General features: G+C 43.5%; 1 protein-coding gene across 5 annotated transcripts in view; it reads left to right on the forward strand.

Annotated features, from left to right (window-relative positions):
* The window catches only part of Creb3l2 (cAMP responsive element binding protein 3 like 2), a 118,253-nt gene that overhangs the window by 71,390 nt on the left and 22,750 nt on the right, over window positions 1-24,113 (forward strand). For 4 of the 5 annotated variants that reach the window (XM_055602085.1, XM_055602086.1, XM_055602087.1 and 1 more), the window contains exons 3-8: window positions 13,985-14,160; window positions 15,614-15,701; window positions 18,437-18,621; window positions 21,476-21,622; window positions 22,711-22,769; window positions 23,876-23,944. In XM_055602085.1, the coding sequence (XP_055458060.1) occupies window positions 13,985-14,160; window positions 15,614-15,701; window positions 18,437-18,621; window positions 21,476-21,622; window positions 22,711-22,769; window positions 23,876-23,944 (724 nt within the window). The remainder of the gene's footprint in view (window positions 1-13,984; window positions 14,161-15,613; window positions 15,702-18,436; window positions 18,622-21,475; window positions 21,623-22,710; window positions 22,770-23,875; window positions 23,945-24,113) is intronic. The other variant, XM_055602089.1, reaches the window with a different exon arrangement.

The raw sequence follows: 24,113 nt of genomic DNA on the forward strand, positions 1-24,113 counted from the left end.
CTTCGAGGTTGTGTCGGAATAAGGTTCAATCCAGCACTTGGGAGGCAGAGGCAGAGGCAGAGGCAGGCAGATCTCTGAGTTGGAGGCCAACCTAGTTTACATAGTGAGTTTCAGGACAACCAGGCTATACAGAGAAATCCTGTCTCAAAAAAACATAAAGGGGGGGGGCTTAAATTTCTATAAAATATAAACAGGCTAATCAGAAGTGATGTAAAATGCATTTGTGCCAAGGTATCTTTATCTAGGCTGGATTAAGAGACCAAGCTGGGGTCGCTGAAGAGATGGCTCAGTGCTTAAGGGCACATATACTCTTACAAAGGACCAGAGTTTGCTTTCCAGCCCTTGTGTCAGGTATCTCACAACCACTTGTAAATTCCAGCTCCAGAGGATCAGGCACCCTCCTCTGGCATCCATGGGCATTGCATTCATGTGCATATAGCTGCCACCGTAACACCACATATACACACAATTTAAAACGTAATAATAACAGGAAGATCCAAGACGTTGGTGCGAAGAACACACTATGTCTGACGAGCAGGACAGCAGTGACTGCAGTGACCAGCAGACCGAACTCTGGCCCCTAAAACACCAGCAATTGTGTTCCCCAGGTGAAAGGAAACCCCATGGTGAGGGAAACATCAGGTCTGATGTCATGGCACCCAGCTAATCCCTGGAAAAGTTCCTGGGTTTCCACAGGCTCATGGGCTCTAGCTGCCAGCCACATCCCTGAGTCCTGCGCTCACTGGCCACTGATTACCTCTTGGGTACTGGTCACAGAGCTCCAACCTCAGACCTACAGACACCTAGGACTCATAGGATCAGCTCCCAGATGCTGCTCCAAGGCACAACCTGTCTCTCTAGCTAAACTGACCAAACCTTGGGGTTCCCTAGTTCTTCAAGAAGGCTGTACCCATCAAACACAGTATATGAGCAGCAGCAGCTTACTAAATTCAGAGCAAGAAAGCCAGTGGCAGAGCTGTTGTCTCCAGGACTTCTTCTGGTGAGAGGAAAGCCCGTGAGTTCCCAATGAATCCAGTTAGCCCACAGGACCATACACTTGAAGAGAGCTGTGGCAATTCCCTGAGAAGTACTGGCCATTCGGTGACCATACCCAAAAAGGAGCTGAGGAAGGCTCCTTCAGGAACAACTATCTTCCTGCCAAGGGGATTCCTTCAACCCCAGTATTCCAGTAGCCACCAGAAACTAACAGCCAACACCTGAGACAGCCAGATGGTTAGAGCCCAGTGTAAAAGCACAGTCAACAAAAGCCAAAGTAATATGGCATTTCCAGAATCCAGTTGTCCAGGGGCAAGTAGCCCTGGATACCCTAACATAAGTGAAATTCAAGAATATGACCTTAAATCCTATGCTTATGAAGATGATAATGGAGGAAACGAATAAAATCTGTAATGAAATACAGGAAGATACAGCCAAACAGTTTGTGGCCTTTAAAGAGGAAGTAATTAAATCACTGAAAGAAATAAAAGAAATAGAGGAAAGTTCAAACAAACAGGTGAAGGAATTGAAGGATAAAAGCAGGAAAATACAGACAGCTGAAGGAAATCAACAAGACAGTTCAAGATCAGAAGATAAGAATGAAAACATTTAAAGAAAACACTAACTGAGGAAATCATGGAGAGGGAGAAATTAGGGAAGAAAACAGGAATTTACAGAGGTAAGCATAACCAACAGACTACAAGAGATGAGAGAAAGAATCTCAGGTGTTGAAGATACAATGGAAGAAATTGATGTATTTGTCAATGAAAATGTTAAATCTAAACAATTCCTGAAACAAATCATCCAAGAAATCAAATACAATATGAAAAGATGAAACCCAAGAAAAATAGGAATAAAGGAAAAAGAAAATTGCCATCTCCAAGGCCCAGAAAATATTTTCAACAAAATCATAGAAGAAAATTTCCAATTAAAGGAGAGACCTATAAGCATAGAAGAGGCCTACAGAACAACTAATAAATTAGGCCAAAAAGAACATCCTCCTGCCACATTATAATCAAAACAGTAAATATACAGAACAAAGAAAAAATACTAAAAGCTGCAAGGGAAAATAAAAAACAGACACATCCAAAATGAGTAGACAGCTAGAAATAATCAAACTCTGGGATGAAATCAATAAACTAGAAACAAAGAAAACAGTTCAAAGAATCAATGAAACCAAGAGGTGGTTCTTTGAGAAAATCAGCAAGATAGACAAATCCTTAGCCAAACTAACTAAAAGGCAGAGAGATATTATCCAAATCAACAAAATTGGAAATGAAAAGAGGACATAACAACAGACACTGAGAAAATCTAAACAGTCATTAGGTCTTACTTACTAAATACCACAAATTTGAAAATCTAAATGAAATGGACAATTTTCTTGATAGAGTCCACTTACCAGTGCTGAATCAAGATCAAGTAAATAAATTAAATAGTCCTATATCTCCTAAGGAAATAAAAGCTGTCATCAAAATTCTCCATCCAAAAAAAAAGCCCAGGGCCAGATGGTTTCAGCGCAGTATTCTACCAGACCTCCAAAGAAGAACTAACACCAATACTCTTCAAACTATTCCACAAAATAGAAACAGAAGGAACATTATCAAACTCATTTTATGAAGCCACATTTACCTTGATAAACCTCACAAAGACCCAACAAAGAAAGAGAATTTCAGAACAATTTTCCTTATGAACATTGATGTAAAAGATGTTCTCAACAAAACACTTGCAAACCGAATCCAAGAACACATAAATAATATCATCCATAATAACCAAGTAGACTTCATCCCTAGTATGCAGGGATGGTTCAGTAGACAGAAATCCATCAATGTAATCTACTATATAAACAAATTGAGGAAAAAACCCCACAAGGTCATCTCCTTAGTTGCTGAAAAAGCATTTGTTAAAACCCAACACTCATTCATATTTAAAGTCTTGGAGAGATTAGGGGCACAAGGTACATACCTAAACATAATAAAGGCAATATACAGCAAGCCTATAGCCAATATCAAACTAAACGGAGAGAAACCTAAATCAATCCCACTGAAATCAGGGATAAGTCAAGGCTGCCCACTCTCTACATACCTTTTCAACATAGTACTTGAAATCCTTGTTAGAGCAATAAGACAATTAAAGGAGATCACAGGGATTCAAATCAGAAAAGAAAAAGTCAAAGTATCACTATTTGCAGATGATATGATACATGAGCGACCCCAATAATTCTACTAGGGAACTCCTACAGCTGATAAACTCCTTCAGCAAAGTGGTTGAATACAAAATTGACTCAAAAAAATCAGCAGTCCTCCTGTATACAAAAGACAAATGGGCTGAGAAAGAATTTAGGGAAACAACAACCTTCACAATAGCCACAGAAAACATAAAGTATCTTGGTGTAACTCTAGCCAGCAAGTGAAAGACTTGTATGAAAAAAAAAAAATTCAAGTCTCTGAAGAAAGAAATTATAGAAGATATCAGAAGATGGAAAGATCTCCTGTACTCATGCATCAGTAGGATTAACATAGTGAAAATGGCCATCCTCCCAAAAGCAATCTACAAATTCAATGCAATCCCGGTCAAAATACCAACACAATTCTTAACAGACCTTGAAGGAAAAATTCTCAACTTCATATGGAAAAACTAAAAACCCAGAATACCTAAAACAATCTTGTATAATCAAAGATCCTCTGGAGGTATCCCCATCCCTGATCTCAGGCTGTACTATAGAGCAACAGTAATAAAAACTGCATGGTACTGGCCTAGAAACAGAATGGTGGATTAATGGAATAGGATAGAAGACCCAGAAATAAACCCACACACTAATGAACACCTGATTTTTGACAAAGAAGCCAAAACCAAACAATGGAAAAAAGACAGCATCTTCACCAAATGGTACTGATCTAACTGGATGTCCACATGTAGCAAAATGCAAATAGACCCATATCTATCACCCTGCACAAAGTTAAAGTCCAAGTGGATCAAAGATCTCAACATAAAAGCAGACACAGTAAATCTGTTAGAAGAAAAATTGAGGAAGAGCCTCGAACTCATTGGCACAGGAGACAATTTCCTGAACAAAACACCAACAGCTTAGGCTCTAAGATCTACAATTAATAAATGGGACCTTGTGAAACTGAAAAGCTTCTGTAAAGCAAAGGACACTGTCAATAGAACAAAACAACAGCCTACAGAATGAGAAAAGATCTTTACCAACCCTATGTCTGATAGAGAGCTAATATCTAGAATAAATAAAGAACTCAAGAAATTAGACACCAACAAACCAAATAATCCAATTAAAACATGGGGTACAGAGCTAAGCAGAGAATTCCCAACAGAGAAATATTGAATGGCAGAGAAACACTTAAAGGAATCCTCAACATCCTTAGTCATCAGGGAAATAGAAATTGAAACAACTCTGAGATTCCATCTTACACCCATCAGAATGGCTAAGATCAAAAACTCAAGTGACAACACATGCTGAAGAGAATGTGAAGAAAGGGGAACCCTCCTCCATTGCTAGTGGGAGTGCAAACTTGTACAACCACTTTGAAAATCAATCTGGTGCTTCCTCAAAAAATTGGGAATAGCACTACCTCAAGACGCAGCTATACCACTCCTGGGCATATACCCAAAAGATGCTGCACTATTCAACAATGACATTAGCATAGCTGTGTTCATAGCAGCTTTATTTGTAATAGCTAGAATCTGGAAACAACTTTGATGTCCCTCAGTGGAAGAATGGATACAGAAATTTTGGTACATTTGCAAAATGGAATATTACTCAGCTGTTAAAAATCATGACAATTTCAGGCAAATGGCTGGAACTAGAAAAGATCATCCTGGAACAGTAAACAGGCATGGTATGCACTCACATGAAATGACTACATATAATATAGTACAGCCATCCTAAAATTGCAGACCTAAAGAAGCTTAACACTAAGGAGGACCCTAGGGAGAATTCCTAAATCTCATTCAGAATGGCAAACAGGATAGACATCAGAAGTGGTGGAAGAGAGGAAACAGGATGGAAGCCTACTATATAGGGTCCTCTGAAAGGCTCCACTCAACAACAGATTGAAGCAGATGCTGAGACTCAAAGCCAAACCTTGGGCAGAGGGCAGGGAGTCTTATGGAAGAAGAGGGAGTTGGGGATAGAAGGACTTGGAGGCGATAGGCGACCAACAAAGCTAAAAATCTGAGCCTAGGAGGTCCTGCAGAGACTGATGTACCAACCAAGGACCATGCACAGAGAGTACATAGAACCCATGCTCAGATGTAGCTTATTGGTAGCTCAGTCTCTATGTGGGTTCCTGAGTAAGGGTAGCAGGGAATACCTCTGTCATGAACATGGTTGCCTTCTCTTTGATCACTTGTCCCTGGTGATGTAGCCTTATCAGGCCACAGAGGAAGAGGCAACAGGTAGTCCTGATGAGACTTGACAAGCTGTGGGCAGATGGCAAAGGAGAACTCCCCCTTTTAGTGGACTTGGAAAAGGGGATAGGGGAAGAGGGAAGGAGGGTGGAATTGGGAGGAGTTGAAGGAGGGCACGTCAATTGGGTTATATAATGAACAATTGTGAAAAAAATAAAAATAATAATTAAAACATCAATAAACTATTTGACTTATTATAAATAAATAAGAAAGTAATAATAAAAATAAATCTCTGTAAAAAGACAGGCTATTGCTGTTCCAGGTCTGTAGAGCATAGATAGGCCAGAGACAACACTTGTAACCATCATCCTGATGATGAATCCACCAGCCTTCTTAGGCTTACGAGAATTAGAGATAGCTAGGTGGGCTAAGTATTGAGACCTTGAATAATAGAACCGTTGTCACAGTTATCAGTGAAAGCAAGTCCTCAGTGAGTAAGCTGCTGCTGGTGTGAAGTCACATGGGGTGCATGAGACAAGCTACCGGAGGAAAAGGACTCAAGAGTTAAACATGATTGGAAACCAGGATTGGGGCAGAGAGGGTAGTGTTTGTTGGAGAGTCAAAGGAGAGAATGCTGGCTCATTGCTGAGGCTTTGAGAGCAGGGAAGGCGTGCACAGACAAGAGTTACCCACAGGGAGATGGGAAGCTGTGTGATGGCAAAGAGGGTGGTTTTTGAAATGACTACAGAAACGGCAGCAGGATTCACACAGGGCTGTGTGTGTGAGGACGGGTAAGGGTGAGTCATGGATGGCTGCTTTCTGCCAGGTAGCCTTAAAGGGATCTTAGTGTTGCTGTGTTCCCAGGAAGTGGAACCTGGAAAAAGAAAAGGCACAGAGATGGGATAAATAGCCAATCACATTTACTTTGAGTATCAAAGTTTATAAGTCGAGAGCATCAGTGTGAGTCATCATCCCTTGGGGGTAGAAAAGGTGATGCGTTCATTAACTACTTCCATCCTGGGTCCTCTGCCATGGGTGGGTTGTGTTTGGGTAGGACAGGCTGGGGAACACAGGTGAGGAAGATAATAGTGCTTTCCTTAAAACAGTAAAATAGTGAGCCCTTTGCCTAACCATTGCAGTGTAGAACTGTATATCAGAGCAAAGCTGACAACCGCCTGCTGAGTGACGCCACTTTGATTATGCAGGGATAACAACAGTTCTGTCTCCGATGAAGAACAGTAGGTTATATGTGATAGTTTCGTACACATTTGTGTACTGAATCCGTCTTTTCAAATCAGCCCATTGTTCCATGGATATGTGGTTTAGTGCTCTGAACACCACACCCTGCGGGAGAAGCTGGGCAAGTACATCATGGATTCCTAGAGTCATAGTGTGTAGATTTGGTCTGGGCTTGGCCCAGATGATGAATGACGTAATCTTGGGTGAACAGCTTCACCCTTTTGGCTCACCATCCAGATCTTTAAAATGAGAATATAATACTCACCCACAGATTGCTGGAGGGATTCGCCGAGTTAATATTTATTGAGCACTTAGAACAGTGCCTGTCACTTTGCAAGTACTGAGTAAGTATCGGCTATTACTGTTATTGTTCTCCTGTGGGTTGCTCTATAATTAAATGCATAATTTACCAAGTGCCTGTGATAGGAATGACAGGAGCCAAGGAGAGAGCATCTATAGACACAGGCTTGGAAAGAACACAGAGTGACAGAGATAGCTGATTGTTTGGTCCCAGAGGTACATCCAGTACAGGCTGAGTGCCTGCCAAAGACTAAGGACAACACGTTTTAGCTATTATAGGATGGTCTTAAATGATTTTTCTTCATATCAGAAACATTGGGCTGGTGGTCTGTAGTATAGGGGTGATCAGTATCTTATTTTTTCCTGTACTTACTTATGGGCTCAAAAATAACATCTATTAAAATGTAATCCTTCTAAGCTAGGGCTGTATTGAACCCTTGCTCCCTCTGAAAGTAGCTTGTTCAGGTGAGAGTGAGCCCAGGCTGAGGGACCCATTTCTTTGAATGAGCCCAGGTTGGCTGTGCACCATCTGTACACTTTTGTTCCTGTTATTTAATCTCGCAGTTTCCTTGTTTTTAAACTGGGAGTAATGGTTGCATTAGCCTCTGCGGTTTCTCTTAAGACTAAGTTAATATTTCTAAGTACTCAGACCAATAGCAAATAGCAGCCCATAGCAAATAGTTACAGTACTGCTGAGTTTTCTGTCATGGGCACTTCTCCACTATAGTTGGGAATTCATTCAGGGCACCATGGGTAGACAGGCTGCTGGCTTCCATGCAGTGGGCCACAGTTTTTTGTCTTGATTTTTTTCTTTTTACTATTCTTACATGTTTCTCAGAATTCTTGCCCTGCAGGATCCTGCCTTCCAGAACTCAGCCTTTGAATGTTAAAAAAAAAAAAAAAAATTCTTTTCTTATTTTATTAGCCTGGATGTTTTGCCTACATGTGCATCTGGTACTTGTGTGCTTGGTATCTGTGGAGGCCAGAAGAGGGCACCAGATGCACAACAGACAGATGTGGATGGTCATGTGGGTGCTGGGTATTGAACCAAGGTCTTCTGGAAGAATAGCCAGTGCTGTTAACCACCGAGCCATCTCTCTAGGCACAGGAGATTTTTATGTTAAAAAAAAATTCTCAATTTCTTTTAATGTGTTCAAAGAGCAAACAAATAAGGTGAAGGTTTAGAGGAGGCCTAAGTGACTTGGATACTTTCCTCAATTTATACATTCTATTTGGATGATAAATTGATGCATATAGGGCTTTTTTGTCATATAGACAGTATTTATACTAAGTGATTTCTCTTAACAGTGTATGTTTACTCTTATTCTGTGGTGTGTGTGTATATGTGAGTGACTGTGTGAGAGAGAGTGTGTGTGTTTACACACATGCATGTACTTGTGTTTATAAAATAGAAGTCTCAGTTCAGGGTTTGGTCTTTCCCCCTGTAGTTCCCTGGCTGCACAGATGGAAATGTTTGAGGCTCTTGCTCCTGATGCTGTCATTTCATTGGCTTTAAGCAGATCTGTCCTTCTGTCTCCAGAGCCACCTGATATTTTAGTCATTTGGCATCTCCGTATTGATGGCTTTTCCATTTTGAACTCAGGTGAGAAGTACTTGTTCCCCACCATGGGACAGTGGCTTCTTTTCATCTTTGCTGATAGCCAAGGGTGTTGCTGAGAAGATTCCGCCTTCGTGAGGGGCAGCGGTATAAATAAAATTTGATGCTAGGGGTTCTTAATCTTTCAGAATATACACTATTAAAATTAGGGGGAGGGTGTCTTTCATTTGAAATAAAACTTAAAAGGTACATAGATACAATTCAGAAAAAAAAAAACGCTTGTTTTTTCGTTCAAAAATCTGAATTGCAAAATTTAGAAAAGTTACAAAATATAGTAGTTCATGCACTTAGCTCTCTCTCTCTCTCTCTTTAACCAGTTACACAAATCACTGAGGATGCTTCTAATACTAGGCCTCAGTGGCCCTATGGACCTTTTTGCCAATAAAATTCAACTGCAAAGCTAAGGCCCCAGGAGACTGCAGCACCCACTCCTTTCCTCAGCCCTTGTGAACCTCCTACCTTATAGGTTACGTTTTCATTTCTTTTTCTCTGATTTGATATTCATTTCCGTTGGGGACAGAATATAGGCTGGCAGCCAGGAGTTGGGAATGCAATCTCTCTTCTCTAATTTCGACCACGCTGAAATGCTGCTCTCATCAAACATCTTATTGACTGCGCTTCCTTAATTTGAAATCATTTCTTTATGATGTATCTGGTGGGCCTGATCTGCCAATCTACAAATATTTGCTTATTTTTATTAATCATGAAAGTGCAAGTCAAAGCACAGCTTTTGGATGTTGGTTCTAGGAATTGAACTCATGCCTTCAGGCTTGTGAGGTGGAATTAAACTTATGTCTTCGGGCTTATGAGTAAAGTGTTCCTTCCTGCTCAGTCACCTCACCAGCCCCTACAAATATTTATTGACACAATCTTCAATTGATAACCTAGAGGAGTTATTTTGAAAAATCAGTGCAGTTATCTTATTGCAATAGATTTTGATGTCATAACTCTAGCCACATTGTATTAGTTAGCTATGTGATATAAAAAGCCGTCTCAGACCTCCATGCTTTTATTTTTGTGTGTTTGTGAGGGCAAAGTCTACTCCAGGGCTGTCTCAAATTTGGTAGATAGTTGAGGATGATCTTGAACTTTGTATCCTCCTGACTCTACCTCCTGAGTTTGAGCACTGGGATTACCAGTATTTATGTGGTACTTCGGATCAGACTTGAGCTTTGTATACGCTAAGTAAATACTCTACAAATTAAGCTATATTCCCACCACAAAATTTCTGTACTTGAAGTAAAAATCAGTTCATTACTAGAGTTCATGCATCCCCACTGTCGGGGATTAGTTGAGGAGTCAGGTGAGTGACTGATAGTTCCAGCTACATTCACTCACAGCCCTAAGGCTAGCAGGGAGTGGGTGGCTTGGCTCGGCTCATTTTGGCATGCCTGTGATCTGTGAGGCTGTGCTCCTTCCTCTGGGATCAAGAGATTGATTATCCTAGTGAATCCTTCTTGTGTGATAGTAAAATTGCAAGAACATAAAGCCAGTCTTAGATGACACATTTCATGGTTCTGCTGGATTGAGAAGCTAAAGGACATTGGCCAGTCTAAGTTACGTGGCCACGCTGGAGACACTGAAAGCTCATACATCAAAAGGCACAGTTGGAGGGCCTGATGGCTTGATTAGACCAAGACTTACCTAGGAAAGTTGCCCCTGGACATGCTTGTGAGAAATTACCTTGATTCGGTTAATTCAGCCAAAATACTCCCCTAAATATGGGCAGCACCATCCCTATTGGATTGGGGTCCTAGACTACCTAAAAAGGAGAAAGCTGACTGGGTATCGACATTCATTGTCCTCTGCTTCTTGAGTACAATGTGACTGTGTGCCTCACACTCCAACCACCATGCTTTCCCACCCATGATGGGCCTCCCTTAAACCATACTTAAGTTGCTTGTGTCAGGATATTTTATCACGGCAATAACTAGTACATAATGGCAAAAGTGACGAGTTAGCAGTGGACCCTTTCAACCATTGCAGCTTCTGTCCAATTGCTGCAATCCCAAAGCCACAGAGGAGACAGAGGCAAGGCATATCTGTGTCTGACCACTGGGAATAGTATAAATAGTCTCAAATACAGGCTTTTAAAAATACTATCAAATGTTAAAGAATGAGAAAAAAGCCACAGTGCTCCGTATGATTGTCTTCATCTACATTGACTGCTCAGGCATGCTGCCTTTGTCTCTTATCATCAACAATGGTGTATTATTTATACCAAGGCTTTCCTTAGTATATTATGGCACTTTCCTTTACTATTGAAAAGGCTTTGTAAATATAATGTCAATGTCTATATAAATATTCCACTGTATAGATAAACTATAATCCACCTCATCTTCCTCTCAACGGATTTTTGTTTCGCAAGTTTTATCCTTCTAAAGAAGGGTGCAGGGAGCATATTTTGCATGCATCTTCATCCATATTCTGACTTGCTTCCTTCGTGGATGCTGGTAGGAATGCAGCAATCTGGGGTCTGACCTCAGGTGGCAATGTAGGAGACTTAGACGTCAATCTCTTCATCTATAAAAATGACACCTTTGAGCTTGAGCTTCATCTTGACTCAAAATGTCTTCAAGATGGAGGGCTAAACCTCACTACTGGAATGGCAGCATGAAGGCGATGCCAGTTGTTTTTCCTCATCTAAGTTGAGGGAAGCAGAGCCTTGGACCTCTCAGTTAGAAGACTTCTATAGTCTTCAGGAGAGTAGGCTTTCTGTTCAGCTATTGTTGCTTGCACCACAGCCTCTCCTTCCAGGACAGCAATGGTTATGTTTTTAGATAGGACCAGGGGATGGGCATGAAGAGGAAATACTGTTCTTTCCTGGTTCCAGCATGCTCTTCTCTATTGACAATGGTTTTACTCAACCAGAAGAACCAATTTCATCTTCCTTTTGGGCTTCAGGTTCAAGTGTACTTTCTTTTTGTTGTTGTTCTCGAGTCAGAGTTTCTGTGTGTAGCCTTGGCTGTCCTGGACTCTTGTAGAACAGGCTGACCTTGAGCTCACAGTGATTCTCCTGATTTTATAGGTATGTAGTACCATGCTGGCTTCAACTATACTTTCTGCATTTAACTTTGCCTGTTGTGTGCATTGTGAATTAAATTTGGGCCACAATAACTTTGATTGTAACATCAGGACATATGAAACGGCCTCACAATTTGCTGGTTATTGCTTAAGGCCATTTTCCCAGAGATGTTCCTTGCTCTTTGTTTTATTATATCCAAGGCTAAATTTCTTCCTACTATAACCCTTCTAACTTCTGCTGGTGGCAAACAGGGTCTAATTTGAGCTGTGAATATGATTTTTACAAGCAGCAGCTTCTCATTGTTGAGTAGAGAAAGGGGTCCAACACCCTCTCTCTGCATCTCCCTTCTTTCCCCACTCTGTCCTAGCATGTCTTCCCATGGCTTCCTGGCTATGGACAGTCTTCTAATTCTGAGCCTCCTTGTGGGAGTCAGTAGTCTTCTTTTGGCCTGTGGTTTACTTGTTTCTATAAGCTAAGCAGGGTGCCCATCTGGCCAGCAGAATTGTGTGTCAAGAACAGTGTGGTCTCCCTTCTCTGGCAGCCATTAAAAGGCCCTTTGTTCCCTCCTAGCCCCTCCTGGTCCAGGATGTCGCCCACACCCTATGATGGAAATCCCCCGCCCCATCACACCAGACACTCAGCAGCTTGTAGAACTCACTCTAAAAGCAGAATGCCACCTTGTGAGTGGGAACCTAACCTTTTCTGTGCTCAAAGGAAATAGCTTATGGGGTTCAAGTTTATCTTTGTGAACTTTTGCTTTTTGCCACCATTCCCACAGTTCTCTCTTTAGCTGTTCTGTATGATTTTTCAAGTATCTTTTAACATATATGTGTATTATATGTATGGAAATAAGAGTTATAGTTTTGAGTATGTGTTCACAGTGGGAACTGCTTTGCACCCCTGAAGAGTTATGTATCACCAAGCGGGCGGGGTTTGTTTTCAAAAAGCAGAGGAACATGGCTGCTTTGTGTATGCCCCATCTTAGTAAGGCTGGTGTCTAGCGAGGGCCATGGACTTTGGGAACTGCTGGCTTTTCCTTTTTCTCTGCATGTTTCCAGGCTTTTGGCTCTCCCTTCCTCTTACCGCACCCTCTGTTCCTGCAGTGCTGGGCTGAGTAATTTGCTCTGAAGCAATTTGGTGCAGCTTAAACTCCAGGGCAGTGTGTGTCCAGTGACTGAGGAACCCCACCAGCTGCATCTTGCTTCTTAGCAGTTATCTCTCTGCAGCTCAGTGATCATCCTGAAAGCCTTGGCAGTAGGACAGGACCCAGGCTCACCAAGACCCAACCTCCTCCCTAGATGAGTATTTTATCCATTTCAGCCAAACAAGCCCAGAACTTTTCTAGAGGTCTGTGCAATGTATCTGAAGTCTAGTTAAGTTTGAGATGTAGTTAGGGAAGCAGAAGAAAGCATAAACTCAGGAATTTGAGAAGTGCAGACAGAGTGTGTGTGTGTGTGGGGGGGGGCGAAGCCCTCTGTCATGAGGCCTTGATTGCCAACCATTAGCCTCTTTTTCTTTTTTTCTTTCTTTCTTTTCTTTTTTTTTTCTATATTTACTATTAAATAGACAGCATATTTACTTGGTTTGAAAACTGAAAAGTATAACATACATTTTTGTTTTTTTTTTCTTTTTCAAGACAGGGTTTCTCTATGTAGTCCTGTCTGTCCTGGAATTCATTCTATAGATCAGGCTGGCCTTGAGATCCTCCTGCCTTTGCCTCCCTAGTGCTGAGATTAAAGGCTCGAACTGCCATGTTACACATTTTAAAACCTCCCTCCCATCTTGTTCTCCACACACTTAGCTTCCTTCTTGCAATGCCCAGGATGCCCAGGGCACTAGCCGTTTTTCCTTTACCATGATAAAACACTGTGACCAAGATAACCTATAGAAGACTGATGCTTCCAGAGGGCTAGAGTCAGTCATGGCAAGGAATTCTGGCCACAGGTAATAGAAATAGTGGCAGGAATAGCTGAGAGCTGCGAGCTCATGTCTGCAGCTATAAGCAGGATAACAGAGTGTGCCCTGGAATGGCTTGTGCTTTTGAAACCTCACTGCCCACCCCTGACCCCCAACCCCAGTGACAGACTTCTCTCGGCAAGGCCACACCTCTTCAACCTCAAGCAGCTCCACCAACTAGAAATCAAGTATTCAACTATCCAAGCCTGTGGGGACATTCTCATTCAAACCACCACACCCAGTTTCTGTCTTTTCCATCTAACCCTTCTAGCATTTCTTCAGGCCTATTACTCCAGGAGTATTCAAACAGATTTTTTTCCATTCATTTCTTCATCCATGTATCTTTCCTCTCACATACTATTTCCCTTATACTCCTCTCATTAGTCCTTTCACTGAGGTTTGGTCAATGAGTGGTCAGTTGTCACATGTCCCACTTATTCCTAGTGTCCACATTTGCTCACCTGTGGCTTGTCCTTTTCCCACAGAGGAGGCGGAGAGTGAGAAATGGTACCTGTCTACAGAGTTTCCTTCAGCCACCATCAAGACAGAGCCAATCACAGAGGAGCAACCCCCAGGACTTGTTCCCTCTGTCACTCTGACCATCACAGCCATTTCCACTCCTTTTGAAAATGAAGAGTCCCCTCTGGATATGAATACTGGGGTATATCCAGTTTTCTTCCTTATAAATATAGAGCTCAAAAGGTAGAGCTCTTTGGCCTACAATGAGGCATCCTAGGAGATACATGTATTTGAGGGAGAATGGCTACACATGTATGCATGCATTCATGTGTGTATGTGTGCACGAGTGTATCAAGAATATGTTACTTGTTATCAACATTGATTATGATGACTTTCAAAAGCATTGTGCAGAAAAAGCAGTAGCAAAGCTGATTGTCACTAATTGCCACTATGAAATTAAAAACACTGATGAATATCCATAGTAAAAATACAGCAGTTGCCCATGGCACTGATTTTCATTCCAGTGGGAGAGGAATGCTTGAGGTTATTGTAGGGTCTGTATCACCCACTGCCATTGTGGGTATGAATGCTGGTTCTAGAAGGATTCTTCCTTTTATGGAACACTGTTGCTCTTACCCAACCCAGGAATCTCCTGCCTGCTGATTCACATATGCTTTGTTACCGGTGGAGATCATAGGAAAGCAGGAGTTCCCTCCTTCCTTAAGTCCATGACTGTGGAATGTAGAATTAATTGTACTCGTCCTTAACCTGGGTGTCTGATGACAAACCAGAATCATGCTTGTGTATCTTCCAGTCAGAAGGTCAAAGCCTCAGTTGCAGTGGGTCCAGAAATATCCATGTAGTTACAAATCCTATCAGGAACATGCAGTGTCTGTCTGGTCCTGAAAAGGTAACATATTGGGAGAGGCAAAAACACATTGCAGCCTCCTTTTTAAGGAGATCTGCATTGCAGTTTTGAATTTTTTTTTTTTTTTTCCCTCAGTATCTATCTAGGTCCTGGATAGGTTTTGGAGATCTATATGGTCTCCTTGCTACACAAGATTTTGGCTCAATTGATTTATGCATGTGTGTGTGTGTGTGTGTGTGTGTGTGTGTGTGTGTGTGTGTATAAATCACTAAGGTCAGAAGGGGGCATTGAAGCCCCTTCAATTGGGTTTACATGTGGTTGTGAGCTACTGTGTGGGTGCTGGGAACTAAATCCAGGTCTCTAAGAGCAGCAAGTGCTCTGAACTCCTGAGTGACCTCTTCAGGCTGTGGTTGGTTTTGAAGTATGTATGTACCTAGCACTTTGATCCTGACCTGCTTCCTTCTCTCCTTTCCATTATGGGTATCTTATAGTTAGATATTATCAGTCATTGAGGAGTCTGGAGGGATAGCATGTACCCTGAGGCACATTGTCCTATTGCAGGACAAACTGGGGACCTAGGATTCTTTGACATTTTTCCAGAATATTTTACCATAAAATTCTTCATCATAACAACAGTGAGCCTTGGATTTTAACTAGAGTTGGCAGGTCCCAGGTTTGGCTATGAGAAGTTGCAGCTCATGCCTTTCTGTACTGGCCACAGACATATCCCTGTTTCGTAAAGGCCATTACTAAGTTAAAACACTCATGTTTGAAATTCCTTTTCCAGGTGGACTCCTCGTGCCAGACACTTATTCCTAAGATTAAGTTAGAGCCTCATGAAGTGGATCAGTTCTTAAACTTCTCTCCTAAAGAAGGTGAGCTCATCACCCTCCCTCTCATAACCAGGTGCTCATTGTAATGGAGAGCAGACACAGTAGAGTATAGGATTACAGAGGTAGCTGGCTGTATGAAGTAATTCTGTTTTTTAAAAGTCTTGATTCCAAAGAAATATTTTGAAAGTTGAACAGTTACATGATAAAATTATTTCTCTATATCTTATCTCCTTTATTTTCAGCTAAGCGTTAGTGTGGCTTGATGCTTTCCAAGGATGAGTCTTTAGACTCGTTATTGACCGCCGTGACAGGTGTGCACATGATGAAACCCATTTGTCCTTATGCCCTCCCCGTGTAAACCCACTAGCATGCCACAGGTGCACAGCAGTCCACGGTGGCACTGTTAACTGAAACTTGAGTTTTAACCCTCTATAAATGACGTTGTAATGTGTGTACACAGCCAGAGCATGTTCATAGCTGTTCTATTTGGGTGATAGATAGTTGGGACAAGCTCCTTTCCTTGGTAATGCTCATGGCCCAGAAGATACACCTCTCTGGGCTTCTTGTTATTCATTTAGAACCCAATCATGCCATCCTTGGAGCTGTCTACTTTTTGTTCATTCTCTACATCTTTTCTTTTTCTTTCTGGCTGCCCCTCTATGTTCTCCCATGAGACTGAGTTGGGATACTGGACACAGACCTTCCACCTCAGGAGGTCACAGGATGCAGCCAGTTCCTCTTTTATACAGAACAGAGCCGACTCTTCTCAATTCTGTGTCGTTGGCATTGCACCTTCCTTTTGTTTACACGTTCAACACGTGTGTAGATGTACAGTTTATTGTATTAGAAAGAAGGTGTGTGTGCCATAGTGTGCAAAAGAGCACACATTGTATATGAGCACTAGAGTATAATTTACCCTCGTGCCTTTAGAACCTGGCTCAGGGCTGGATCTGAGACCACTGAGTCAGGGCTGGCCCTTTGTTAGCTACGAAGAAGTTAAGAGGTAATACTATCCATCTGCATCTGTACTAAGCTTTTGTTTCTTGGCATTAAGCGGACCACATTCATACCTTTGAGCCTTATAGTCTGCTGCAAGCAATTTCTTTCATCTTTATGGCTGCTTACCACTACGAAATGTGTCTTGTTCTTTTTAGTTATGTTGTGATGAGGTTCAGAAAGTGTCAGAACCCGAACAATAGATCCCCATGGTGGCGTCAGGATCTGGGGTCACTGGAGGAGAAACAGCAATCCTTCCTCATTATCCTGGATAAAGACAGATAAAGAAATTGAATATCCTTGAGTACATCAAAGTTTCCACACAGGCTAGCTTGCTGCAGCCTAAGAGCAACATTTCAAATGATGTTTAGAAATCTGATCCTGAGGCACCTGTGGCCAGACAGGCAGGCTTTTCCTGTCAGCCTGCTTCTCTCTTTTGTGGGATACCCCCTGCTTAGAAAGAGAAAAGCTTAGCATATGCCAGGCCAAGAGGCAGAGGAACTCTTGGCATCCTTGGGAGTTCATCTGGGGTCTCCAGTAGGTTAATTCGATTTCTGAATTTTTGCTTTTGCAGGTTTTTATTTTTAACACACAGTATTGTGTATTCGTGATGCAGGGGAAACCTTGGCTAATTCTTATGGCATGCCTACTTTCCAAGCAGGAATGTGATGTGATGAAGGGGCATACTCAGTCTACCCAGGCTTGTAAAGCATGGGAGCCCTGTGGATACAGAGATGCTACATGAAGCTGGGGCCCTAGGAGGGGCTTTAGGCAAGGGAGTTCAAATGTAATCTCCCTTAGCAACAGTGGCTGGCAGAGGAGAGGGGGAGGGAGAGGGAGAGGGAAAGGGAGAGAGAGAAACAGCTCATAGGGTCTTTGTACAGGTAGAGCCTAGGTGATAATCTCCCCTTAGAAGCTCATTCCAACTAGAGGTGCTAGCCCAGCACCTATGGGGTGCTCTCAGTCCTGGTAATGTGCCCTGAGGAAAGGTTTTTGGGGTAGAAGGCACCTTGTACCCTCATTTCTTTTTCCTGTGACTACTCACTTGTCTAATGGTGGATGTAGCATTTCTGAGTGAGGAATGCCTGGCCTCCTGCCTGCAGACCTCACCAGGCACATTCCTCCAGAAACAAAGGGGCCTTTTCTCCAAGAATTCCACGACAGCTCTCAGGTTGGCCGTTTCCTAAAAGATTGTTTTTTTTAAAAAAAAACTGCACAGTACTAACAGCATTTGCGTATCAACCTGTGTAAACTATCTAAAAAGAATATGGAGGGACTGGGCTGTAGCTCTGCATCACCAGAGAGTGCTTGCATAGCATGTGAGCAGCCCTTGATTCCAGGCACTGTGAAACCAGGCATGGTGGAGCACTTCGTTAGTCTCAGCGTTACAGAGTGGGAGCAAGAGGACCAAAAGGTCCAGGTCATGCTTGGCTATCCAGAGTCCAAGGTCAGCCTGGGAAACACGAGAACCCCAGGTCATCCTTTTGTAGTGTCTCAAGCACATGGCTGTCCAGTTTTGTGCCAGGACTATGAAGTGTTACTCTGTATTCACCTTCTCTCCCTTTCCATGCATAAAGAGGATGACTGCATGCCCTATTCTGTACCAGGCAACCCTCTCCTCACTACGTCAAGTCTTAAGGAACTTTCTAGGTCAGCCCAGAGAGCGCCTACTCTCTGCACCTACCCCAAGCTCCCTGTGTGGAGACACACGTGTGCATAGCTGACCCTGGAGTGTTGAGTTACTCTTCTGTGGTGGATGAAATGAGCTTGCTTTTCCTCAGCCTCTGTGGATCAACTGCATTTACCACCAACACCACCCAGCAGTCACAGCAGCGACTCTGAGGGCAGCCTGAGCCCCAACCCACGCCTGCATCCCTTCAGCCTGTCTCAGGCCGCCAGCCCTGCCAGAGCCGTGCCCCGGGGCCCCTCTGCCTTGTCCACATCTCCTCTCCTCACTGCTCCACATGTAAGTATCTGGGTGCCCCCCCCTGGGGAGCCGGGAATTCTTTCAGTATGATTTTTCATCTTTTCTTATGAAATCTTTGTTTAATGGTCAGAAGTATATGTCCATGCTTCTGTTGCTGTAACAAAATACTCAGGACTGAGTAAGTTAGGGAGGAAGGATGTTTCTTTTGGTGCACAGTCCCGGAGGTGGTGAGGTCCAAGAAGATGGTGCCTGCATCTACTTAGCCTCTGGAGAGGAGGGTCCATGCATGGCAGAAAAACAGAAAGAAGCAGCAGGGAGTGGGAGGGGCACATATGCAAAGGAGACAGGGAGGCAGTGGTATTGTATATCCCCATGGTAACTACCCCAAGTCACTCCTGCAAAAAGTCATCCATGTGTATTCTTCACACCTACGCTTCTCAAGGGTACCACATAGGACCAAGCCTCCAGGTGGGGGACACACTGGATTGGAGCCACAGGATCAAAGCAGGGTAGTAAGAACCCTAAAGAACATGTTTATAAAGACCTGCCTACAAATCTCAGGAATTCTCTTTTCATATGCAGGACCACTCTTTATCCGTTTGTTTATTCTCTAGGGCTAGAAGCCCAAGGCATAACATTTCTGTTCTTTCCCCCTCAAAGTTATTCCATAAACATTTGCCATGAATGCAGATGATCCTTCCTTAGTGTGTATTGGGGAATGCTTTTCATCTTTTAGATAAGCATTCTTGGCTAAAATGTTGAAAAGAAAATCTCTCTGCGATTAAGTCCTTTAAGGTCAAAAGCTCAAAAACATAGTTTAATCTTTGTGTGTGCTGGGAGGGTTGAGGAGCCTTAATCCAAGATTCTGGGACAGTATCACAGGTCATCATTCATCCCGCACACACATAAAAAGGAGGGGTAGAGAATTCACACTTTACTGTTTTAAAGAGGGAATCTGATTTCTAGAAAATCTTAAGAATTAGAAGCAGATTTCTAAACTTACACTAATATTACTTTTGAGGTTTACTTGTCCCCGTAAGTTTTAGGTCTTAACAATGTCACCATTACTGAGAACAAAGGAATTTGCTTTCCCTTCTTGCCTTTTCTATTTGAACCTGGCTTTTACTGTTCAGATTATTGGAATTATTTTCACCCTCTGTGTCTACATCTCCTTATATTTTTCACACTTGTGGGGTAGTTCCCCACTCCGCTGCCCCTGCCAGCAGCCAGGCAGTGTTTCCTTGCTGTCTATGTGCCCTGTGGTGCCCCAGATACCTTTCTTGTATTAAGCAGTTTTCCCTTTGCTGTCTGTGCGTCACGAGCTCACCTGCTCTGGGCAGAGGTGTCTCCAGTCATTTCCTGAGTGCAGCATTGCCCTTTGCTCAGAACACACTCCTCATCCTTAGGATGAGTCATCCCTTCTCGTGAGAGCAGCATTCGGGTCTTTTCTCCTACTCTAAGCCTTCCCTCATCCCCTACACTCACAAGGGTCCTCTTTCTCTGCAAGGCGGATGCTCCTTCAGTCAACACCACAGCTCAACATTGAACCACTCTCAAGATTTCACGGGCGTCACTTCTGTCTTCCCATCTTGATCCTAAGACAATTTTGAGATGGGGTTGTTTTCAGTCCTCTGAGGCAGGGAGCATGGATATTAGGCACTAGTGAGTCAGCTTGTGTGACTAATAGAAACATGTCACTGTGTTCTGGACTAAATGACGGGCTGTGGTTCTCATCTTCATTGCGGGGATAGTAGGACTCTCAGAAGCCTGAACTTCCATGGAAAATGCCTGCTGTTGTATCTCTGAGACTTCAGGCCCCTTGGCTGTAAGTGGAGGGAAAGAGGAACTGTGGTGTGGAGAGAGCTGGCCATAAACAATGAAAGTCTTGAATGAAGGGCTGACCAGGTAGCTCAGCATTAAGAGCACTGGCTGCTCTTCCAGAGGCCTTGGGTTAAATTCCAGCACCCGAAAGGCAGCTCACAAATGCCTGTAACTACTTTTCCAGGGATCCATGACACTGTCATATAGACATACATGCAACACCAAGGAACATAAAATAAAAATAAATAATAAAAAATACTTTAAAAGGAAAGAAAGAAAGGAAAGAAGGAAGGAAGGGAGGAAGGGAGGAAGGGAGGAAGGGAGGAAGGTAAAGTCTTGAATTAAGCTGAACTCTAAGGGAATTTTGCACTACCCCTAAGCCTCCGGGGATGTGGAGTGTGAATTCTATACTGTTACTTTGTGTGTGCTAGATAGTGGGGTATGTCCTGGGAAATGGTGGTTGGAGGCCTCCCTGGCCTTCCTTTGATTTAGAATTCTTGGCTTTAAAACAGCCACGTGGGACGTTGGGGAGGTGATATAGTGGGCCAGAACACTTGCCTTGCAAGCATGAAGACTTGAGTTTGAATCACAAGCACCCACATAAAAGAAGCCATGCATGGCTGTCTGTGTCTGACACCAGCTATGGGGCATTGGGACAGGTAGATCCTGAGAGCACACTGGCTTGCCAACCTAGGTGAAAACAGCAAGCTTCTGGTTCAGGAGAGACCCTGCCTCACTACAATAAGCAGAGAGACATAGATGAAGATGTCTGATGTCCTGTTCTAGTTTCCATATATGCATGCACAGGCAAACGTACATATACTCTACATGCATGTACCACGCATGCATGTGTACACAGCACATGCCACACACATAAGTAAATAGACAAACCACCCACATGGGTGCATGTTCTCTGTCTTTGCTTTTACTTCAAAGCATATGTGCCTGACCCAGAGGGAAAGAGGTCCCTTTCTGTGGGCCGTGAGATTCTGTGGCTGTTTCTCCACGCTCTATGCTGACGTCTTTTCTAGTTGCTCCTCTCTGACCTTTTGGTGCTCCCTGGTCTGCACAGAAGCTGCAGGGATCTGGCCCACTGGTCCTGACAGAGGAAGAGAAGAGGACCTTGATTGCTGAGGGCTACCCTATTCCAACCAAACTTCCTCTGACAAAGTCTGAGGAGAAGGCCCTGAAGAAAATCCGGAGAAAAATCAAGAATAAGGTGAGCTGTTCCACTAGCATTTCTGTGACAAAGAGGAGATCTGAGCCCTCAAGCTCCCACCCCCCAGTGTCCATAGAGGGATTTCCTGTAGTCAGCTTGGGAGTATAGACACTATCTGCCAATCTTTCCAAGCTCTTTGCACCCACCAGGGTATGAACTCGAACCAGTATGCATACTTCTTGTTGCATTATAGCCTGTTCAGGGGCAGGAGAAGATACAAGAATCTCCCTTCACAGTTCTTCTTTTTTAATTTCAGCCTTTTGATTTTTATGATATATATATTTAATATTTTCTTCTTCTATGTGTAATTTATTAACAATATAGTTTTATGCTGGGTCACTTAAAAGTTTGTTTTTCCTTTCCTTTTTTTTTTTGTGTGTGTGTGCATGTGTGTGTTTTGATTTTGTTTTTGTTTTTGTTTTTGTTTTTTTTGTTTTTTTTAGACAGGGTTTCTCTGTGTAGCTCTGGCTGTCCTAGAACTCACTCTGTAGACCAGGCTGGCCTTGAACTCATAGAGATCAGGCTGCTTCTGAGTCCCAAGTGCTGGGATTAAAGGTACGTGCCACTACTGCCCAGCAAAAGTTTGTTTAGTTTGTGTTAGTAGTCTGTGATAAAAACAAACTCCAGTCACCCAGCCTCTGAGCTCATCTGTTGCCTGCAGGGCTATGACCCCAGCAAAAGGAGCAGGGGAAGCAGGCAGAATGAGCAGAAGGCAAGAAGAAGGGCCGGAGCCGCACCTCTTCACCCTCATGCAGAGCCAGCAGACAGTTTATACAGATCTAGGCCCAGCTGGCTGGTTTTATATTTAATTGAGCCAGCTGAGGGCCAGGGAGCTGACATCACTTTTCTAAACTATTTCAGTCATCAGTCTGTGACCCAGAAGTTTGTTGGTGTGTTAGCAGGATCTGTCTGGGCCCGAGACAGAGTTGGTGATAAGTAGATGGGTGTCCAGTTTGAACAAAGGGGAGTCTGCCACCGAGGTGAGGCCAGCCTTGCTGATCTTCATGCAGGTGGCCCGCTAGTTTCCATTCACTCCTGTTTTACTTACAAAAATGGAAATTCACTCCCCTCCCCTCCTTATTTCACAGATTTCTGCTCAGGAAAGCAGGAGAAAGAAGAAAGAATACATGGACAGCCTGGAGAAAAAGTAAGCCTGCTCACTGACTGGCTGTGTTTATTAGGTAACACTCATCTGGCAGTTTGGCGTCGTGACCCCAGTACATCAGCAGTGTTTGCCTGCCCCCTAGTGGACATCCGGAAGGAACGGCCTATAACTGTGTTGTGTCAATCACTGCTTTTTGACCATGATCTTGAATGCTTCCAGGTTCATTGAGCAAGCCTTAGAGTTTGAAATTCTCTGAACTCCCCAGAGGAAATGCTTAGCTTCAGTGTACAGGAGCAGTGTTGTTTAACCAGTTCCTATTGGCCTCAGTGATACAAATAGGACTGTGCTATTTCCTGTACTCTGCAATGCATGCTGTGGACAGAGAGAATTTTTGCAAAAACACATGAAGGCACCTGTTGTTCCTTTGAAAGCCCTGGAGTGCCCCGAGGGCTCAGAGAAAAGTGTGAATGGAGTACCATCTCTACCAGCCTTAGAAAGTAGTTCTCCATCCGACCAGTTGTTGTGATTTTGAGATAGGAAGGAGGCCCTGAAACATCCACCAGTTAGTCGTTCCCATTTGTGCATGTGAGGTAAGACACTGGCTGGCTTACAGCTAGTTAAGAAGTTTCTATAGTAAGTAGTTTTCTCTGACCTGGCTTAGGTGTAGGTGATGTGGCATTGGAGGCCCCCCTTCTGTTTTATTGTGTCCCACAGGTATCCATAATCAAGATTATTTCTATGGATCTCTCCTCTCTGCCTCTCTGGGCATGTGGGCTCCAGCACTTCACTGCCCTGGGTTCTGGTTCCGCTTGCCTTTCACCCAAGCTCCAGGCTTTGTGTCAGACGTGGCCAGGAGTGCAGTTCACTGGTGGCTCTCCATCCTGTGGTCTAGTGATGGATGGAGCCACAGGAAGAGGCAGGGAAACAGACTGAGACGCCTGTCGGGGTTATGCGTATCTAGCCCCAGCTCCTTCCTAAGGAGAGCCCTGACCTGCCACGTTGTCCCTTTGGACTCTCAGTCTCTTCTCCACTCAGACTGCCACAGCTCTTCCTAACTGACCCCAGTCCTTTCCCTGTGACACCAAAAATCCCTGGCTGAGCAGTTGCCCCATGGAGAGTGGCTGAGTGTCTTCCTGCTCTCTCCACAGAGTAGAGTCTTGTTCAACTGAGAACTTGGAGCTTCGGAAGAAGGTAGAGGTGCTGGAGAACACCAACAGGTGAGTGTGGCCAGAGGAAGGAGTCACGGTCCAGTGGGAGGGGTCATAGTCCAGACCAGAGTGGGAGGGATGGGGATTCTACCGAGAGTGTGGTTGGGCCAGAATCCCTAGGTAGCTGGGCACCACCTGCCAGTGCCTGCTCCCTGGCTCCCCACACACACCGTGCACA

The sequence above is a fragment of the Psammomys obesus genome, unplaced genomic scaffold (assembly GCF_907164565.1).
Source record: "Psammomys obesus unplaced genomic scaffold, mPsaObe1.curated_primary_1811, whole genome shotgun sequence".
Classification (NCBI taxonomy): Eukaryota; Metazoa; Chordata; class Mammalia; order Rodentia; family Muridae; genus Psammomys; species Psammomys obesus.